This window comes from Ruditapes philippinarum, unplaced genomic scaffold, assembly GCF_026571515.1.
Source record: "Ruditapes philippinarum isolate M1 unplaced genomic scaffold, ASM2657151v2 ctg3085_1_1_1_1, whole genome shotgun sequence".
Lineage (NCBI taxonomy): Eukaryota > Metazoa > Mollusca > Bivalvia > Venerida > Veneridae > Ruditapes > Ruditapes philippinarum.
This window is the reverse complement of record NW_026859772.1, coordinates 120,053-136,574: the sequence shown is the minus strand read 5'-3', so window position 1 is coordinate 136,574 and position 16,522 is coordinate 120,053. Positions and strand designations below refer to the sequence as shown.

The window sequence follows — 16,522 nt, the reverse complement described above, 5'->3', positions numbered from 1 at the left end:
TAGCCGTAAATATTTTATTTCTGTTCCCATTTCTTTGGGATATGCACCAGTCTACGGGGAAAAATATAAGCTTTCCACAGAATATTGGATCTTCGTCAAACTTGAAAAAATATGTTTAGATCAATATATGTTTAATTATGATGTATTCAACAAAAAGACATGTAGATATACTGTGTCTGTGTACATTGAATTTTAATCTACAATAACTGCTTGATATAAAATTTCACATGTCATAGTACAACTTTATTCAAAAGACGTGCGCTTTCAAAGTTTGCGGAAAACAAACTTTTAACTGCACCAAACAAGGGAAGATCATTAAACAAGAACATGACCACTTGTTCAAGGGGAAATTCACTGATTTTAAGTCAGGTACATACCTCTATCTGTTAAAAAAATCTGTATAAACCTAAGTTATCGTACAGTTTTTATAGGCATAATCACGGCTTTAGTTTTCATTTAAGCTGTACTATAAGTTATGATTTGTTAACTGACAATATTTTGTGCAAGCAATTTTAAGTCTATCAAAAAGCTTATAAAGCGGCTAAATGTATGTTGTTTTCTTTATTTCCATTTGATATGTATGTAAGTTAATTTATTCTAAATCTTAATAAATGGTATTTATTTTCGTTATCACTATAGAGTCTAATAGGAATAAATTAAATGTTATAAAGTTCAAATAAGAAAAAGGTAAATTTTAAAAAAGGAGTATGACCGAAAGAAGCTATTTAAAATAATATTTATTCTTATAAGTGTCTTACCAACATGGTCATCGTAGGCCCTACTCGCCAAGTATTAAGATGGTTAAATAAATGCTATTTATTACTAGTCCCGTACTTGTTCTGTTTGGAAAATCTTGACTTTTTTATTTTACCCGAACTTGCAATACAGAGGCTACGACTTTGAAAATGAGATGGTTCGATAACACGCTAGTGTAAATGCCATGTTACAAAATATGATTCCATGTTACAAAATAGGACATTTATGTGATATTAATGAATTGCAAATTGCTTTGAAATGCCAAATGCAAAAGGAAATGGCATTTACATATGTATTTTTAGTATATCGAGTTATATGAAACCCTAACTTTAGTTGGATCGTGAGGCAACGTAACAAGTTACTCCGCAGATTCATTCGCCGTTTTGGTGAAGATAGACGTTTGCTTTATATAATATGCTGGAGCTTTAAATATGAATTGCGTGTTGTGAAATTCAACATTCATATAAAGTCATCATGGCTTTGAAGAGTTTTTTCATCTTTATTTTTGTCAACTATTTGAATACGGGTAAGTTGTTTGTTATATTAGTAGAATAGTTTTGAGTTTAGCATGGTACAACTTGTAATTTATATTCAGCTGATTGTTCATAAATAACAATTCTTAACCTTTTGCTTTCCTACGACCAGTTTTCATTTATTCCTTTATGTTTATATTTACAAGTAGATATTCAGCGTCTTAAGAATGAGTATTTCTGCCTATTAAGCATTTCACAACGTTACTCCCACCATGGCGTTTGTAACGTGCTTGATGATTTAGAAGCCAACATATAAAATCCAGCATTATAATATAATGTCTGAATAGGTCAATATCAATATTTATAAGAACAGAACAGAACAGAAATTTTATTATAGACTTGTACAAAGTACATCATCTACAATACATTATATTCACATATATTTTAGCTGCATGAAAATTTACAAACAAAATCTGGTTATCACATTTTACGTATTCAATAGTTTCATAATTATAATATATAAGTAGATAAACTAATAGACAAACAAACAACATGCATATAGCTATGCCAAAAAAGATGTGCATTTACTGTATACTTTTATAAATAAATAAGATTAATTATGAATATTATTGGAATTGAAACAAATCATTTGAACAATGATTCAATTCAGACATTATTAGTTAAAAGTGTATACCTAATGGAAAGAGCTTCTTTAACAAATTTTGATAAACGTACAAGCTCATTTTTATTTTTTGAGTTTAACAGTTGAGTAAATTTGTATACTGATGGATTTCTGTAATAGTAAGTTTTTAAGTGTTGTTTTCTTATAACATCATAGCATTTACATAAACAAATAAAATGGTATTCATCTTCAATATCTAAATTATTGCAACACAAACAATATCTTTCTTCGCGAGGAATCCTATTTCTACTAAATCTACCAGTTTGAATTCTAAGCGGAAGACCATTCATTTTTAATCTACAAAAATAAAATCTAAAACACCTAGGTAGTATATTTAGATAACATTCATATTCAAAACAAGATTTAACATTTCTATATATACATAAAACAGGACTTTTTTCAAGATTACTGAACCATTCTTGCTTAAAGGAATCAATAAGGCGACATTTAAATTCTGATAAAAACATAACCTTGTCCATATTGTTACAATTATCAAAAATGTATAAAAATCCATAGTTATTTAAAATATTTTTAACATTAGAAACCCAATTTGTCTGCCCTTTATTGATATCTTCAAGTGCTTGAGTATGAACTGTATAATATTATATTGTCTGTATTTACAAGTTTTAACCAGAACTTAATAATTCTCACATATCTATGAATATATAATGGATATCTTCCAAGTTCACCATATACACTAGTATTACATGTATTTAATTTAACTTTTAACAACCTTTTACAAAATTTTAAATGTATTTTTTCAATTTCCTTAGATTTTGAATAACCCCAAGTTTCACATGAATAATTTAATATTGGTGAAACGAAGGCATCAAACAACTGACATAATGTTTTTGAACTAAGATCAAACTCTTTACATTGACATAACAGTATGTTCATAAATTTTAAAGCTTTTCCAATTAAATGTTCTTGATTTTTAGAATAAATTTACCAGTATAGTTGAAAATAGTACCTAAAGAATTGAAATCATTAACAGCTTCGATTTCTTGGCCATCATAGGTCCAATGCTCAGATGCTAAAAGTGCACCCCTTTTACGAAATACCATAATTTTTGTTTTTGAAGTATTAACTTTAAGGCCCCAATTATTACAATAAGACAATAAGAGATTCGAAAGAGTTTGTATTTCATCTGGGCTTTTACCAATGATAGCAATATCGTCAGCAAATAATAAAAGAATTAAAACTATGTCATCTAAAGTAAGACCTGCTTCAGTTTCAAACTGAAGATATAATTCAAGCTCTTCAACAAAAAGAGAGAAAAAAAAGATGGGACATAACTTCCCCTTGAGGAAGACCTACAGCATACAGAAAATAATCAGAATAGCTAGAACTTGACTTAACACAATATTTTACTTTTTGATACATAACACGTATTGTACTGAGTAACTTCCCTTGAATTCCGCAATTGTATAATTTAAACCAAAGGCCATTTCTATAAACAGAGTCAAAGCATTTAATCATATCGACAATATAACATACAATCTTTTATTATCATTTACATATTTCTGAACCAATGAATTAAGAATAAAAATAGCGTCTACAGTGGATCTTCCCTTACAAAATCCGAACTGTGCATCCGAAATAGTGTTGTGTTCATTACAAAATTTTTCGATTCGTCTATTTATAACTGTTGTAAATAATTTTGACAAGCAACTTACAAGTGTAATGCCTCGGTAATTATTAACGTCATTTTGATTCCCTTTTTTATGAAGAGGGATAATTATACCTTCGGTCCATTTATCAGGAAAACAGCCTGAGTTTAAAATACAATTAAATAAGTCACAAATATGAGACGATATAATATCAATGCATTCTATAAAATATTAGTTCAATAAACAATCATTACCATAGGCTTTAATACGCTTCAGTGATTTAACAGCCGATAAAATTTCAGAACAAGAAATAGGCTCGTCTAATTCAGGAAAAATTTCATTAGTAATTGTAAAATCATTATTTTCACAAAACTCTCAGCTTCAGCGTTGTAACACTAAAAAAATCATTACTTAAAGTAGAAAATTATTCTCTAAATTGTTCTAAAGTTATTTTATTATCAGCCTTTCCCGTTTGTTTTTTAAAATATTTCCAAAAATCTTTCGGCTTACTCTTTTTCAAATTTTCAATTTCTTTCATTTTCTTTCTATAGAACATATTTTTCTTCATAGTAATAACAGATTTATAAGCAGATTTATGATTACACAAAATTATTCTATTTTCATCCGTTTTATAACAATTAAATGATTTTAACGATTCTAAATATACGTTTCGTGCATCGATACAATCCTAATCAAACCATTCTGTGTGCTTCATATATTTTTCTGCATTATAGCATAAAATCGGCTATTTTTCCCTCTTTTGCCCATGTTATAACGGGACCAAAACCATATGTTAACATAGTCACGCGCTCTTGTTATAGCCCGGTTTCACCTATGCGCAATACATACAGGGCCCAGAAAACAAACAAACAAAAAATGACGATTTGGCCTATTTGCCAAAGAGTCATGCGCTCTTGTTATATTGAAATTTATTGATTCGAGGGCCTCAGTCGCATATTCAAGTAACTATGCCGGAAAAACGGTGTATAGACATCGGTGCTAATCTTGGTTGTCGCCCTTTCTAAGAAACGGACAGTTGCCAATGTAAACAAATACAGTAGAATCTACCTGTCATTCAGTTTAACACTCTGATTAACTTACAAAACTAGATAACACAAAATTAATATGAGAAAATGTTTTTTATTTATGTTAATGTTGATAAATACTCTTTATATTTCTTTGAGAGAAAAATGCTTAGTGCCTGACTTTTTTATAAACTTGTTTGCTTGAAAAAAAAAATCGATTGTGATGTCACTGATCGTTTTTCTACCGTCAATCTGAAATCATTCGAAGAATTTCTGAGGGTCATGTTTTGTCTTGGGTAGAGTAATGTAACGTTTTTTTTCTTGAGATAATAAATCTCCAAAGGCCAAGCTTTGTTAAATCAATTAAAATTCAAAATTTCGTTCGGTTCCGAGAATTTTCCAAGTTGTTGGCCCCGGAAAAATGAAACGCATACGTAAAACATAGAATTGGATAAATACCGTCCAAGCACAAGAATTTAATGTAATTGTGTTTTTGTATAAACTATACATCACGAATCTGTTTGAAAATTTTATGCTATAATAGCGTCAACGCACGTTTATTTCGTGTTATAAAGTCTGCAGAGTTATAACACGGAAAAACGTGCGTTAACCCTATATCATAATAATGAACATTTCTATATTGCAAATTATAAGAAAAAGAGGATCTGCAACACTCCGCATTGTAATTGTAAATTTAATCAATGCATCATTAACAGACTGTCTACTATAACAATCTAATGTATTAACAATAGTATTAAAAACAGGTAAATTTTTAATTATGCCCGAACGAAATTGTTGCCTGAAATCATTGTCCCACTTAAATTTAATCTCAGAATGACCTGCGTATTATTACATACAAGTGACAAGGTCAATGGGGAATGATCACTCCATTCATTAAATGTATGTATAGTAAAATCACTGATCAATGAAAAATTGCGTTCGTTGCATAATACATAGTCTATCACAGATTAACCGTTATGAGATAAAAAAAAAGTATAAGCGGTCGTGTTCCCGATACGGCCATTGATAATACGTAAACATGATGATTTACAAAAATCTAACAGTTTAATACCATAATTGTTATGTTTACTATCTATTGTGGCCCTGCATGAGGCACTATCGGGTTCATAATCTATATCATCAATGTTTTTGTTTACTTTATCATGTAGTACACAATGAAATCATTTTTATTGCCTACCCTACTGTTAAAGTCACCAAAAAGATATATAGAACCAAGACTTTCATAAGTAAACACATCATTTTCTAATGTTTCAAATAAGTCGGTATTAAAAGTGTTATATACAGGTGAATTTTCGCCCCAAATATATACACCACACCAATATATATCTTCATCAACATTAAAAAAGTACGATCTAATTTCAACCAAATAATTGTATCAAAATGATTCTGAACAACTTGAATACCTTCTTTTAACTATTCTTTATAATAAAGCACTATTCCGCCACTGCATCTGCGCGCATTCTTATTTTGAAACTTTCAAAAAATGTTATGAGTGACATAGAAATATTACTTTGAGAATTTGTCCATGATTTATATAAGAAACAAATATCATGTTTACTTATAATATTAACAAAATCTTTATTTACTTTTTTATCTTTAGTAAGTCCGTGGACTTTGCATGAAAGTATCGAAAGTTCATCTTATAAGACTTGTAATAAATTGGCCATTCTCTAAAAGTAGAGCATTTATTTGTTCACGGAAATGGTCACCATTGTGTTCTCGCCATTTGTATATTTTAAATTCTGATAATGTGTTATTTACAACATTTGTATTACTATAACTTTCATTTAAACCATAAAATTTTAGGAAAATGGTCCGATTCAGTTCGATCAAGTACACTGAAGTTACAAATATTTTAAACAACTCGGACGAGGTTATCATATAGTCGGCAACGTTAAATTTCCCTCTAAATCCCCATTAGTTCTTCCATTTAAGAAAAGCACATATAAAACACATAGACAGGACTGATTTTAAGAAAATTTAAATGTTACAATACAAGTATCTTGAGTGTTTTAACGTCATACCGGAATGCTGAAGACAATGAGGGTGGACACCAAGAAAATAATTTTGACCTTGACGTTCAAAAGGTCAATTCAAAATGGCGGCATAAAAGTACTAAGATCGGTTATTAAAACTATGATACAATATGATGCAATACTATTTTTGTGTCAAAAATCAAATGATTCTTCAATATTCTCTATGTAAATACAATTATTCAATAAATTATATAACAAATTTCTAGTAATATCAGGTTAACATGTAAATATCGCCCCAAAAACGAGGTCATGGTGGTCATATATATCTTTATTTCGCAAAGCATGATTATTATAATCATGTAAGTTAAAACTATATTTCGTTATTTTAACTAATATTATATTTAAGTGTCTACTGAAAGAATTTGATACTAAAGCTTTGAAGGAATTTTACTGTGATATGCCATAAAGCTCTCAATATGGTCTCATATGTTTAATTTCACATCACACTCATGAATTGAGTGTCCATTTGTTTATATGTACACATGACAGTATTTTTCACAGTCTAAAGCATTTGCTTGGATAGGTCGTTTAGTCTTTTAATATGTTGTTTTACGATTGTTTTACCGCTCAAGAATGTGCCAAAGCCTATGCTGGTGTTAAAAATAAAAATGATCAAAGGGCAGATAAAAATAAAATTCAAGTATAAGCATTCCCATAAAAAAACTAGAAAATATCGCCTAGAAGAGGCCGGCTTTTCCAAAAAAGTTGAAACAGAAACGTTATTCCTGAACAGGCTTATATAGCTTATATATGTTCTCTTTTGAGATATATTCCATATATTGATTAGCCAAAACACTTGCTTCGAGGTTCACATATGAAGAAAGTGCATGAAATTTAATTCTTTATAAAGCTAACCTAGCAAAAACATTGCGGATGGTGTGCTCCTTAGGCGTCCCTTTTTGAGTTCTTTTGTCTTTCAATTTGTTATCATGTGGCATTAAAGTATCTGTTTTGAATGGCTTATGGCAGGAGGTGTTCGGGGATAAATGGTCGTTAATTGTATATTTCGCCAAACAAGAACGGCAACAATAACAGAACAGCTAGGTAAGGGAATTTAAACGAGTGATTTGTGAATAAATTAGGGTTTACTGGCTTTGAGATTGCTCAATGGATATTCCTATTGATTTTAGGTTTTTATGGATTCCTCTGCAGAACAATAAGTCTATGAGAATATCATGTCATGGTCTCATTTGACTTTGAACCTAGGTTGGACAAAGCTTTCGGTACTTTGAGCATTGGAAATTCACAATACCAAATGCAACTGTAACGCTTTCATTTTCAAATTCTTCAAGACCCATCTGAAACACAAATGAAAACCTAGTGATTATTTAAAGTTTCTGGCAAAGAGGTTATATGTTTGAGCTGAAAAAGTCTTTAGCATTATTAGCGTGGCTTGTTTTATAACAAATCTGGTTTTGACTATTAGGAGTTGCTAAAATTAACATTAGTGATCCCAAAACTATACAAGAAGCCAAATAATTGGTCTGGTAATACCAACAAGACGATTTGTCCATATTGTTTTGGGATAAATGCAGCAATAGCATGTAGATAAAGGAGAAGTGGTGGTAAGATCTAATAAGCAATCATACCAGTCTTCTGATAACTCCTACAACACTACCCATGCGCCTGAGGCTATAAGGAAACTTAAATACGTTTTGTATGGGAAGATCTCTCTCTCAGATTAAATAATGTTGCCGTTGATGATAATTATCTTGGTGACTTAGGTTCTGCCTCTACCAGTTAGTGATAGTGGTGGTAATAGTAGTTATAGGAAGGGCTAAGACCTAGTATATGGTGGTGGGAAGAGTAGTTCAAGGGAGGCTCGGCCTCTGATCATTTAGTAATGTTGGGATTAAGGATAACTGCAAGAAAAGCGGTGACTAAATTATATAAGTGTACCTAGTGGTGAACTGGATCATTATCTGTAGAAACAAATCACTCAAATTTGACACGGCTTATGAATTTTAGAAGCTGCAATCAGATCTTGGGCAAATTACTTTTTTTAAAAAATAAGTGATTAAGTAACACATATTTCATATTCTTTAACAGTTACAATGGATTACTTAACTTTTCTTCCGGTTTTGACTGAAAAACATTATTTGTGTATGGGCAACCATGATTACTTATGATAAAATTCTATTGTCCTATTTTAAAATTGCAAAGACCTAGCTGTAATATTAAGAATCTGGAAAATGTTTGGATCACAAAACCTATGCAAATATGAAATATTTAACTAAATATTCAAACACCTTTATTCAAGTTTAACACAAGACTTAGTTTGATAAATTAAAAATACAAAGCAATTTTTTTTAATTTGAATTTGGTACGTATGTACATACAATTTCATGTATCAGTAGTAATGTGTTGATGAGCTACACATACAAACCTCTTGGACAATAACAACACTTTTGTACTAGTGACTTCCAAAAATTATTTTCCCGTCGAACATATCTATTATTTCGAAGCAGTTCAAAATAACTTCCTTCATACTCAACTTCCCCAAAAACAAATCTAAGTTATCATGTGGAATACAGTCTAAATAATCGTTAGATCCCCTGCTAGAAATATTAAACTATTTGATAGTTCTTAAGTTATCTCGTTTACATTTGATTGTAAATATGAAAAAATAATATAAACAAGATCAACAAGGAAAGGCGGCGTTCAATGAACGCAACCCCCTTACGACCTAGCAACAAGAACCAGTGGCAAGCCGCCCAGGCGGACCCCAACCAAAAACAGGACAGGGCACAAGACTGAGCACGGACAGGTTAATCACTAAAATGATTAATAATTTGTAACTGATAAAGAATTCAAAGAAAACAAATAAAGGATTGAATAATTAGCCCACAAAGTCAAAGGGCAAAGGGGAAGGGGACAGATGACCGGGGGAAGGCGGGGGAGGAATGGGTAAATCAAAGAAATAAAAAGGGGCAAAGAGGAATATACTAACAGTAGTCGAGAAAACAACAAGGGACTCAAGCAAAAGTGTCCCCAAAACAGTATGAAACAACATAGACATACATCTGAGAAACACAAAGGGGCGCCGCCTTGGAACGGTCAGCAGCACAAGTACTGCTGGGGGGGTTTAAACGGGTTAATGATGCAACAAACCTCACTCTTAGCCCCACTTTGTTCCTTTAATCGAGACAGTGTTAATAAAATGAATCCCCGCTAAGTGAAATTCTAACAGTTGTTATGGTTACAAGAGGTTAAATAAATAAAACACCAAAATGATCATGTAGAAACATATAAAAGTAAACCAAATGACCATAACAAAAGTACTCAATGTCCTAAAGGAAGACAGAGCAACAAGAAAATCACCTACAAGGGCCCGACAAAGCAAGTCAGAAAACGAACATTAAGACAATTTAGTCCCAAAAGGCTTTAAAGAACTGTCCATCATAGAGTCTCCCACTTGGTCCAAATATCATTTCTTTACTATCTGGAATCGTAAATAGGCAACCTTTCAGGTGATTCATAATCAAAATACATAATAACATTTCTACACTTAAAAAAATTCAAAAATACAATATAATACAACACAATCCTCAAAAGCATTCTTAATATGTAATAATATTTAGTTTAAATAAATTGCTTTTTATAAAATAGGTAATACCACCGTTATTGCGAATGTTATTAGAACGTTGTGCTCTGATATGTTCATAACAAATATAAGATTCTAAAAAGGAGCTAAATTCACCCACACGTTTTCCCCTTATTTCACACGGGTGAATAATACCAAAAGAAGAGAAAATGCTTTTAAATAAGTTCAGCATGGTCAGCATGCATGGTCAGCTCATACATGAATAATAATTGTTTATTTGGCCTTGACCGTATCCCTATTCTATATTAGATGAGTCGGAAGCATCATTGGACAAACCCGAATCGCTCCTGATTGGTCGGTTCACAAAGCGCGGTTGATCGGGTTCTACGTCAGCACTCACGTGGTTTTGTACATCCAATTGCTGCATTATGTGTAAAACATCGCTTGTCTGGCCACGTGGACGTGTATTCCTTCAGCGAGCACCGATTGACACAATAGATTGAATAGTGTCGTCGTATTTGTACACAAAATCTTTCACGATCAATTTGTCATACCGGATTACAGCATAGTTACCATTTCTTCGTTCTGTCAACATCCCTTCGCCGAGATATTTTCTATGTCATCTGATATTATCCCGTTGAACTGAAAAATATGTATTTTATTGAAGTTTAATCATTTGAACTTTGTAATACTTGTTCACAATCCTTGTATTTATTGAATAGTATAGAATCATTTAATAATACGTCTAGATACCTTGGTGATATGTTTTATTTAGATATTTCTTATTTTGATCAAATGGTGTCTGATATTTATCCCCATGATATTTTAGTACATTATTTTTTGATCTTCATATTACTGTCTACAACAAGTCTATTCACACGAAAATCTATAACAAAGGCGATGACAGTTAATTATTCATACTGAGATGGAGACGTACCCCATGCAGCATCTTACTTGGTATATGTTTCTAAATTAATTAGATTCGTTAGCACTTGAAGCAACGTAAACGATTACAACAAGCGGAATATATTCATTACTAGCAAGCTTTTAAAGCAGGACAACCGTTATCCTAAATTATGTAAATATTTAACAAAATTTTACAAAACGTAATTTTGATTTGATTTTAAAGTTTCATAGTGATTTTATAATCTTCTACGTCAAGGGATTGGCCAGCCTGATTTTTATGGCGATGTGATTTACAAAATCGTAGGATCTAGGGTCATGGTAATTTTTTTGCTGTTTTTACTTAAATCATTAAACGGTTTATTTAAAAAGGTTATGATCCTACTATTTCAAGACATACTGCATGCTAAGTGTTCAACGCCTTGACTGTCTTATGATTATAAAATTGAACGTTGTTGTGTCACTCTTTCTTTATACTATGTGCACTCATGAATTTAATATGTGGATGCATCCTTATATGAATTCAACTGAACAATATATGATGTCAATGTGTCTTTATATGATGTCGACCAATCATTATACGATGTGCATTTATGAATATGTTATGTGGTAGCATCATTATATAATGTCAACTTATCAATATTTTATGTCAATCTTTCATTATACAATGCGAATATATTATTATACAAGTGCATTTATGAGTATATTATGTGGTAGCATCAATATATACAGTCAACTTATCAATATAATAAGTATGTCAGTCTTTCATTATACGATGAGAATATATTATTATACGATGTGAATTTATGAGTATATTATGTGGTAGCATCATTATATAAAGTCAACTTAACAATATATTATGTCAATCTCTTATTATACGATGTGAATCTATTATTATACGATGTGCATTTATGAATATAATATGTGGTAGCATCATTATATAAAGTCAGCGTTACAATATATTATGTCAATCTTTTATTATACAATGCGAATATATTATTATACGATGTGCGTTTATGGATATATTATGTGGTAGCATCATTATATAATGCCAACTCATAAATGTGTTATGTCAATCTTTCATTATACGATGTGAATCTATTATTATACGACTTGAATCTATTATTTTACGTCCGCTCTGTCTTTGCCCTGTCCTGTTTTTGTTTGGGGTCCCCCTGGGCTCCTTGCCATTGGTTCTTGTTGCTGGGTCAAGTGGGGGTTGCGTTCATTGAACGCCGCCTTTCCTTGTTGATCTTGTTTATCATATTTTATATGAAGTGCAAACATCATTATATCGTGTGCTTTTGTCATTATACTGATGGGGTTAAATTAACCGGGCTATATCTCATTATGCACCGTTCGTGATGGGAACTGTCTATATCCCATTGTGATAAAATCTCAAGACTTGAGGGAATTCCGGGCGGTTCTAAACTGCTGACAAATTGATAAGTTGACTCTATATGAAGACGATTTTACATAATATAGTGTTGTTTTGACTCAATATAAGAATGATTCCACATAATATATTCATTAATGTACATCGTATAATGAAAGGACGCATTTACATCATATATTGTTAAGTTGACTCTATATAAAGACGGTTCTACATACTATAATGTTGTTTTGTTCTTTATAATATATTTGTAATTGCACATCATATAATGAAAGACTGACAACAGTTAAGGACACATTGACATAATATACTGCAATTATGACTCTATATAAAGATTGTGCGACACAATATATTATAGGGTCCTCCTGGGCTCCTTGCGCTGGTCTTGTTGCTTGGCCGTGTTGGGCTTGCGTTCATCAAACGCCGCCTTCCTTGTTTATCTTGTTTATCATATTTAATACATTTTGTAGATTTGTCAGAATAAATTAAGTGTTAAATACACAATTTTACATCTCAAAAGAAAGTTAGAATGTAAAGTGAAATGTTTTTGAATTCCATATATTCTGGAAAAACAAAATCAAACACAAAAGACCAATGTAAAGAAGATAACTGTTTTGCCAACGTTGCGAATATAAAAGTAGTTCGATTTTTTCATTTCCTATTGTTGATGGTCAGATTTGATCCCAAATATAAGTAAATTTGTTGTTGTCTTAATCGGAGATTATGCAATAATGATATATAATTCAACATTTATATGGTGATTTAATTATTTTGATTATATGTGATCGTTCACGAACTAACAAATATCTTCGGTAAATAGGTCATATGTGTGAATAACAATTAATTATTCTTGTTTTGTTGCTTTCCAGGGTTCTCCGTTCTTATTTTTCTCAACAAATATAATCTAGCTACATTTATATAGCAAACATAGCTAATGTTTATTCTGCATTTGATGTATTCAAGTGTTTCTTCAACCTAAAGTTGTATATAAACCTACTGAGTTTCCATACTCAAAATGTTTTGAAAATGGAACAAACCGACTGAATTGTGAAAGGCTTAATATGAGTTACGGTAAGTAACATCACTGAAATGAAAAAGTTATCCCTGCATGCGGTGGTCTTGTTACCAATATTTTTAAGTCATTTGAAATTAAGATTCAATTCATTATCGTTTTTTCTCAAAAAAACTATCCATGATAAAGACTTTACGTTGAAATACATGTCCACTATCAGAATCAATACATTTTCGTACTCAGCATGTGACACTGATAGTCATGTCATAATCCTTGTTTTTCTGGCGTCAATGATATTGATAAACTAAATATTTCAAATTAAACATACTTGTTCAATATCACGGGCGGCGTCGTCTCTTATGGAATGCTTTTTATTTTGGCCTATGGAAGGAGCTGTTATTATAAGCAGTTAATGTCATGTTGTGTTAATTAGTTTTATTCTGATTCGTAAAAATCAAGTAAACAAATATGTTGTTATATTTTGTATTTAATAACATGTAAAAAGCATGTGCATTGTTATATTATTTTCACGAAATTGCAGGCTCAGTTTAACAGCTTGTCCCTTAGCTTTATTGGTAATACTAAAACCCGGATTTCGAATATCGTTGTGGTCTACATTGATGCCGTATTCTTTTTCATTCATTTTTAGCTCGACTATTTGAAGAATATGAGAGCTATTGTAGTCGCCCCGGCGTCGGCGTCGGCGTCAGCGTCCGCGTCGGCGTCTGCGTTGGTTAAAGTTTTTTGTACAGTCAAATATCTCAATTATTACTTGAGATATTCAATTGAAACTTACAATACTTATTTATAGTAACAAGCTACATCAGATTGACAAGTTGGATAACTCTGCCTACAATATTGACAGAATTATGCCCCTTTTTAACTTAGAAATTTTGGTTAAAGTTTTTTGTAAAGTCAAATATCTCAATTATTACTTGAGATATTCAATTGAAACTTACAATACTTATTTATAGTAACAAGCTACATCAGATTGACAAGTTGGATAACTCTGCCTACAATATTGACAGAATTATTCCCCTTTTTAACTTAGAAATTTTGGTTAAAGTTTTTTGTAAAATCAAATATCTCAATTATTGCTTGAGATATTCAATTGAAATTTAAAATACTTTTTTATAGTAACAATGTACATCAGTTTGCAAAATTGCATAACTCTGCCTGCAATATTTGCAGAATTATTTGCCCCTTTGAAACTTAGAAATTTTGGTTAAAGGTTAAAGGTCTTCAAATATAATTACTTGAAACTTTACACATGCACTTAGGGTCATAATTGGAGGGTCATAATTTTATGTCACTGACCAAGTTCCATAACTCTATCTTGCATTAAGGCTGATTCATATCCCCTTTTCTACTTAGTCTCTTGGTTAATGTTTACATGCAAGTTTTACATATCTCAATAACTATTAAAGATATTTATTTAAAACTTCACATATGCATTTAGGGTCATAATTGTAGGCCACTGACAAAGATCCATAATTCTATCTTGCAATTAAGCTGATTTTTCTCCCCTTTTTCAACTTAGAAATTCATGGTAAAGTTTTGCTTGTAAGCTGTTATCTCAATAACTACTGAAGGGTTTGTGCCTTTTTTGGGACAATTTTATGCATTCATAATAATAAAGCAGTTATTTACTTGATAAAACATCTTAATAACAAGCCTTTGTACCTTTTCTATCAAATTTATGTATTCATAGGTAATTAGTATTATTATACCCAATAAAACACACTCGTGACATTACCTTCCGAATAGTCAAGCCAATACTGTATAATTAGACTCTCTCTAAGGCCTATAACATGAATTTATAAAAAAAATTAGCCCTTTTGTGAACTTAAAAAGTTTAACATTATCAAGGCTCTTTTACTATCAAGCACTTCGAATAGTCGAGCGTGCTGTCCTACCGACAGCTCTTGTTATATTTTCAAAATTTTCCTACAAGAAGAACGTTCATCTGCAAAAGAGTATTAGGATAGTATCCGATTTTCTGCAATTACTGCTGTAACATGGCCATCTAACTTTTTATGAATACTTTACCATTACTTTGCATGGCTTAATAAAACTGAGCCTGCAACATTTCATAATTTTGCTGTTTAGGGTGTTCTTTTGGGTTTCAGGTTTTCTCTATTTTAAGGGGAAGTAACTCATGTTTACTAAATTATTTGTTATTGTCTGGCTATTGTAGGTATTATACTCACCATGACTTATTCCGCGTCATCACTTATTTTACGGTAATGGCATATTTTCATGCGACCAGTGTTAAAATTGGTCAGAATTGACATATTTTATTCATACACCTATAAAACAAAGTTTTGGTGCAAAATATTTTAAATCTCTAGATTTTTACGTAAAGCAGAACAACATTTTACAAATTTCTGCAAAAGGCAACAATAATTAAATGTGTGCGTATGTCAGAAACAATCATCATTTTCTGAATGTTCTTGGTTGTTGAAAAAATAAATTGTGACTTACAAAGTAAGGATAACTTTTATATTTAAAATCAAGCAAAATAACATGTAGAAATTTTAACCGAAACATGAAAAAGCTGAAATGTAACACCATTACCGCGATTTTAATGATGATATACTGTTTTCAAAATGACCGACATATGGTCTACGTTTGGTCCATTAAAATTGACTTTGACTGAATATATTGTTGTTTCCTTGTGCAATACAGCAGAAAATATGTTATAGCTTATGACAATTTTATACAATAAGTTTCATTTATTGTTTTCTTTCTGGTTTCAAAGCGTTAAGTACCGTGAACAAAGAGGAGCACAGTATATTTTACTATTTTTGTTGTACACAATTTACCAGTTGTAAGGTCATCAAAAGCATAAGATGCCCTGAGGAGTGAATATTGGTAGATTTGTTTACTGGCTTTATATACATTAGACTGGATTTTTAAGCCCCCACAAAGTGGGGAGCATATAGCGTTGCACTTGTCCGTCCGTCCGTACGTTTGTCCGTCCGTACGTACGTCCGTGCGTCCCAAAATCCTGTGAACGCAACTCCTCTTTAACCGGATGGCAGATTTTGCTTAAACTTCCAGAGTT

The 16,522-nt window shown here is 31.4% G+C and overlaps 1 protein-coding gene across 1 annotated transcript in view; it reads left to right on the top strand.

Annotated features, from left to right (window-relative positions):
* The first annotated feature begins 1,108 nt into the window (after positions 1-1,108).
* Positions 1,109-16,522, top strand: part of LOC132757886 (uncharacterized) — a 33,838-nt gene continuing 18,424 nt past the window's right edge. The window contains exons 1-2 of the mRNA XM_060749381.1: positions 1,109-1,282; positions 13,407-13,514. Coding sequence (XP_060605364.1) covers positions 1,231-1,282; positions 13,407-13,514 — 160 coding nt within the window. The 5' untranslated portion in view covers positions 1,109-1,230. The remainder of the gene's footprint in view (positions 1,283-13,406; positions 13,515-16,522) is intronic.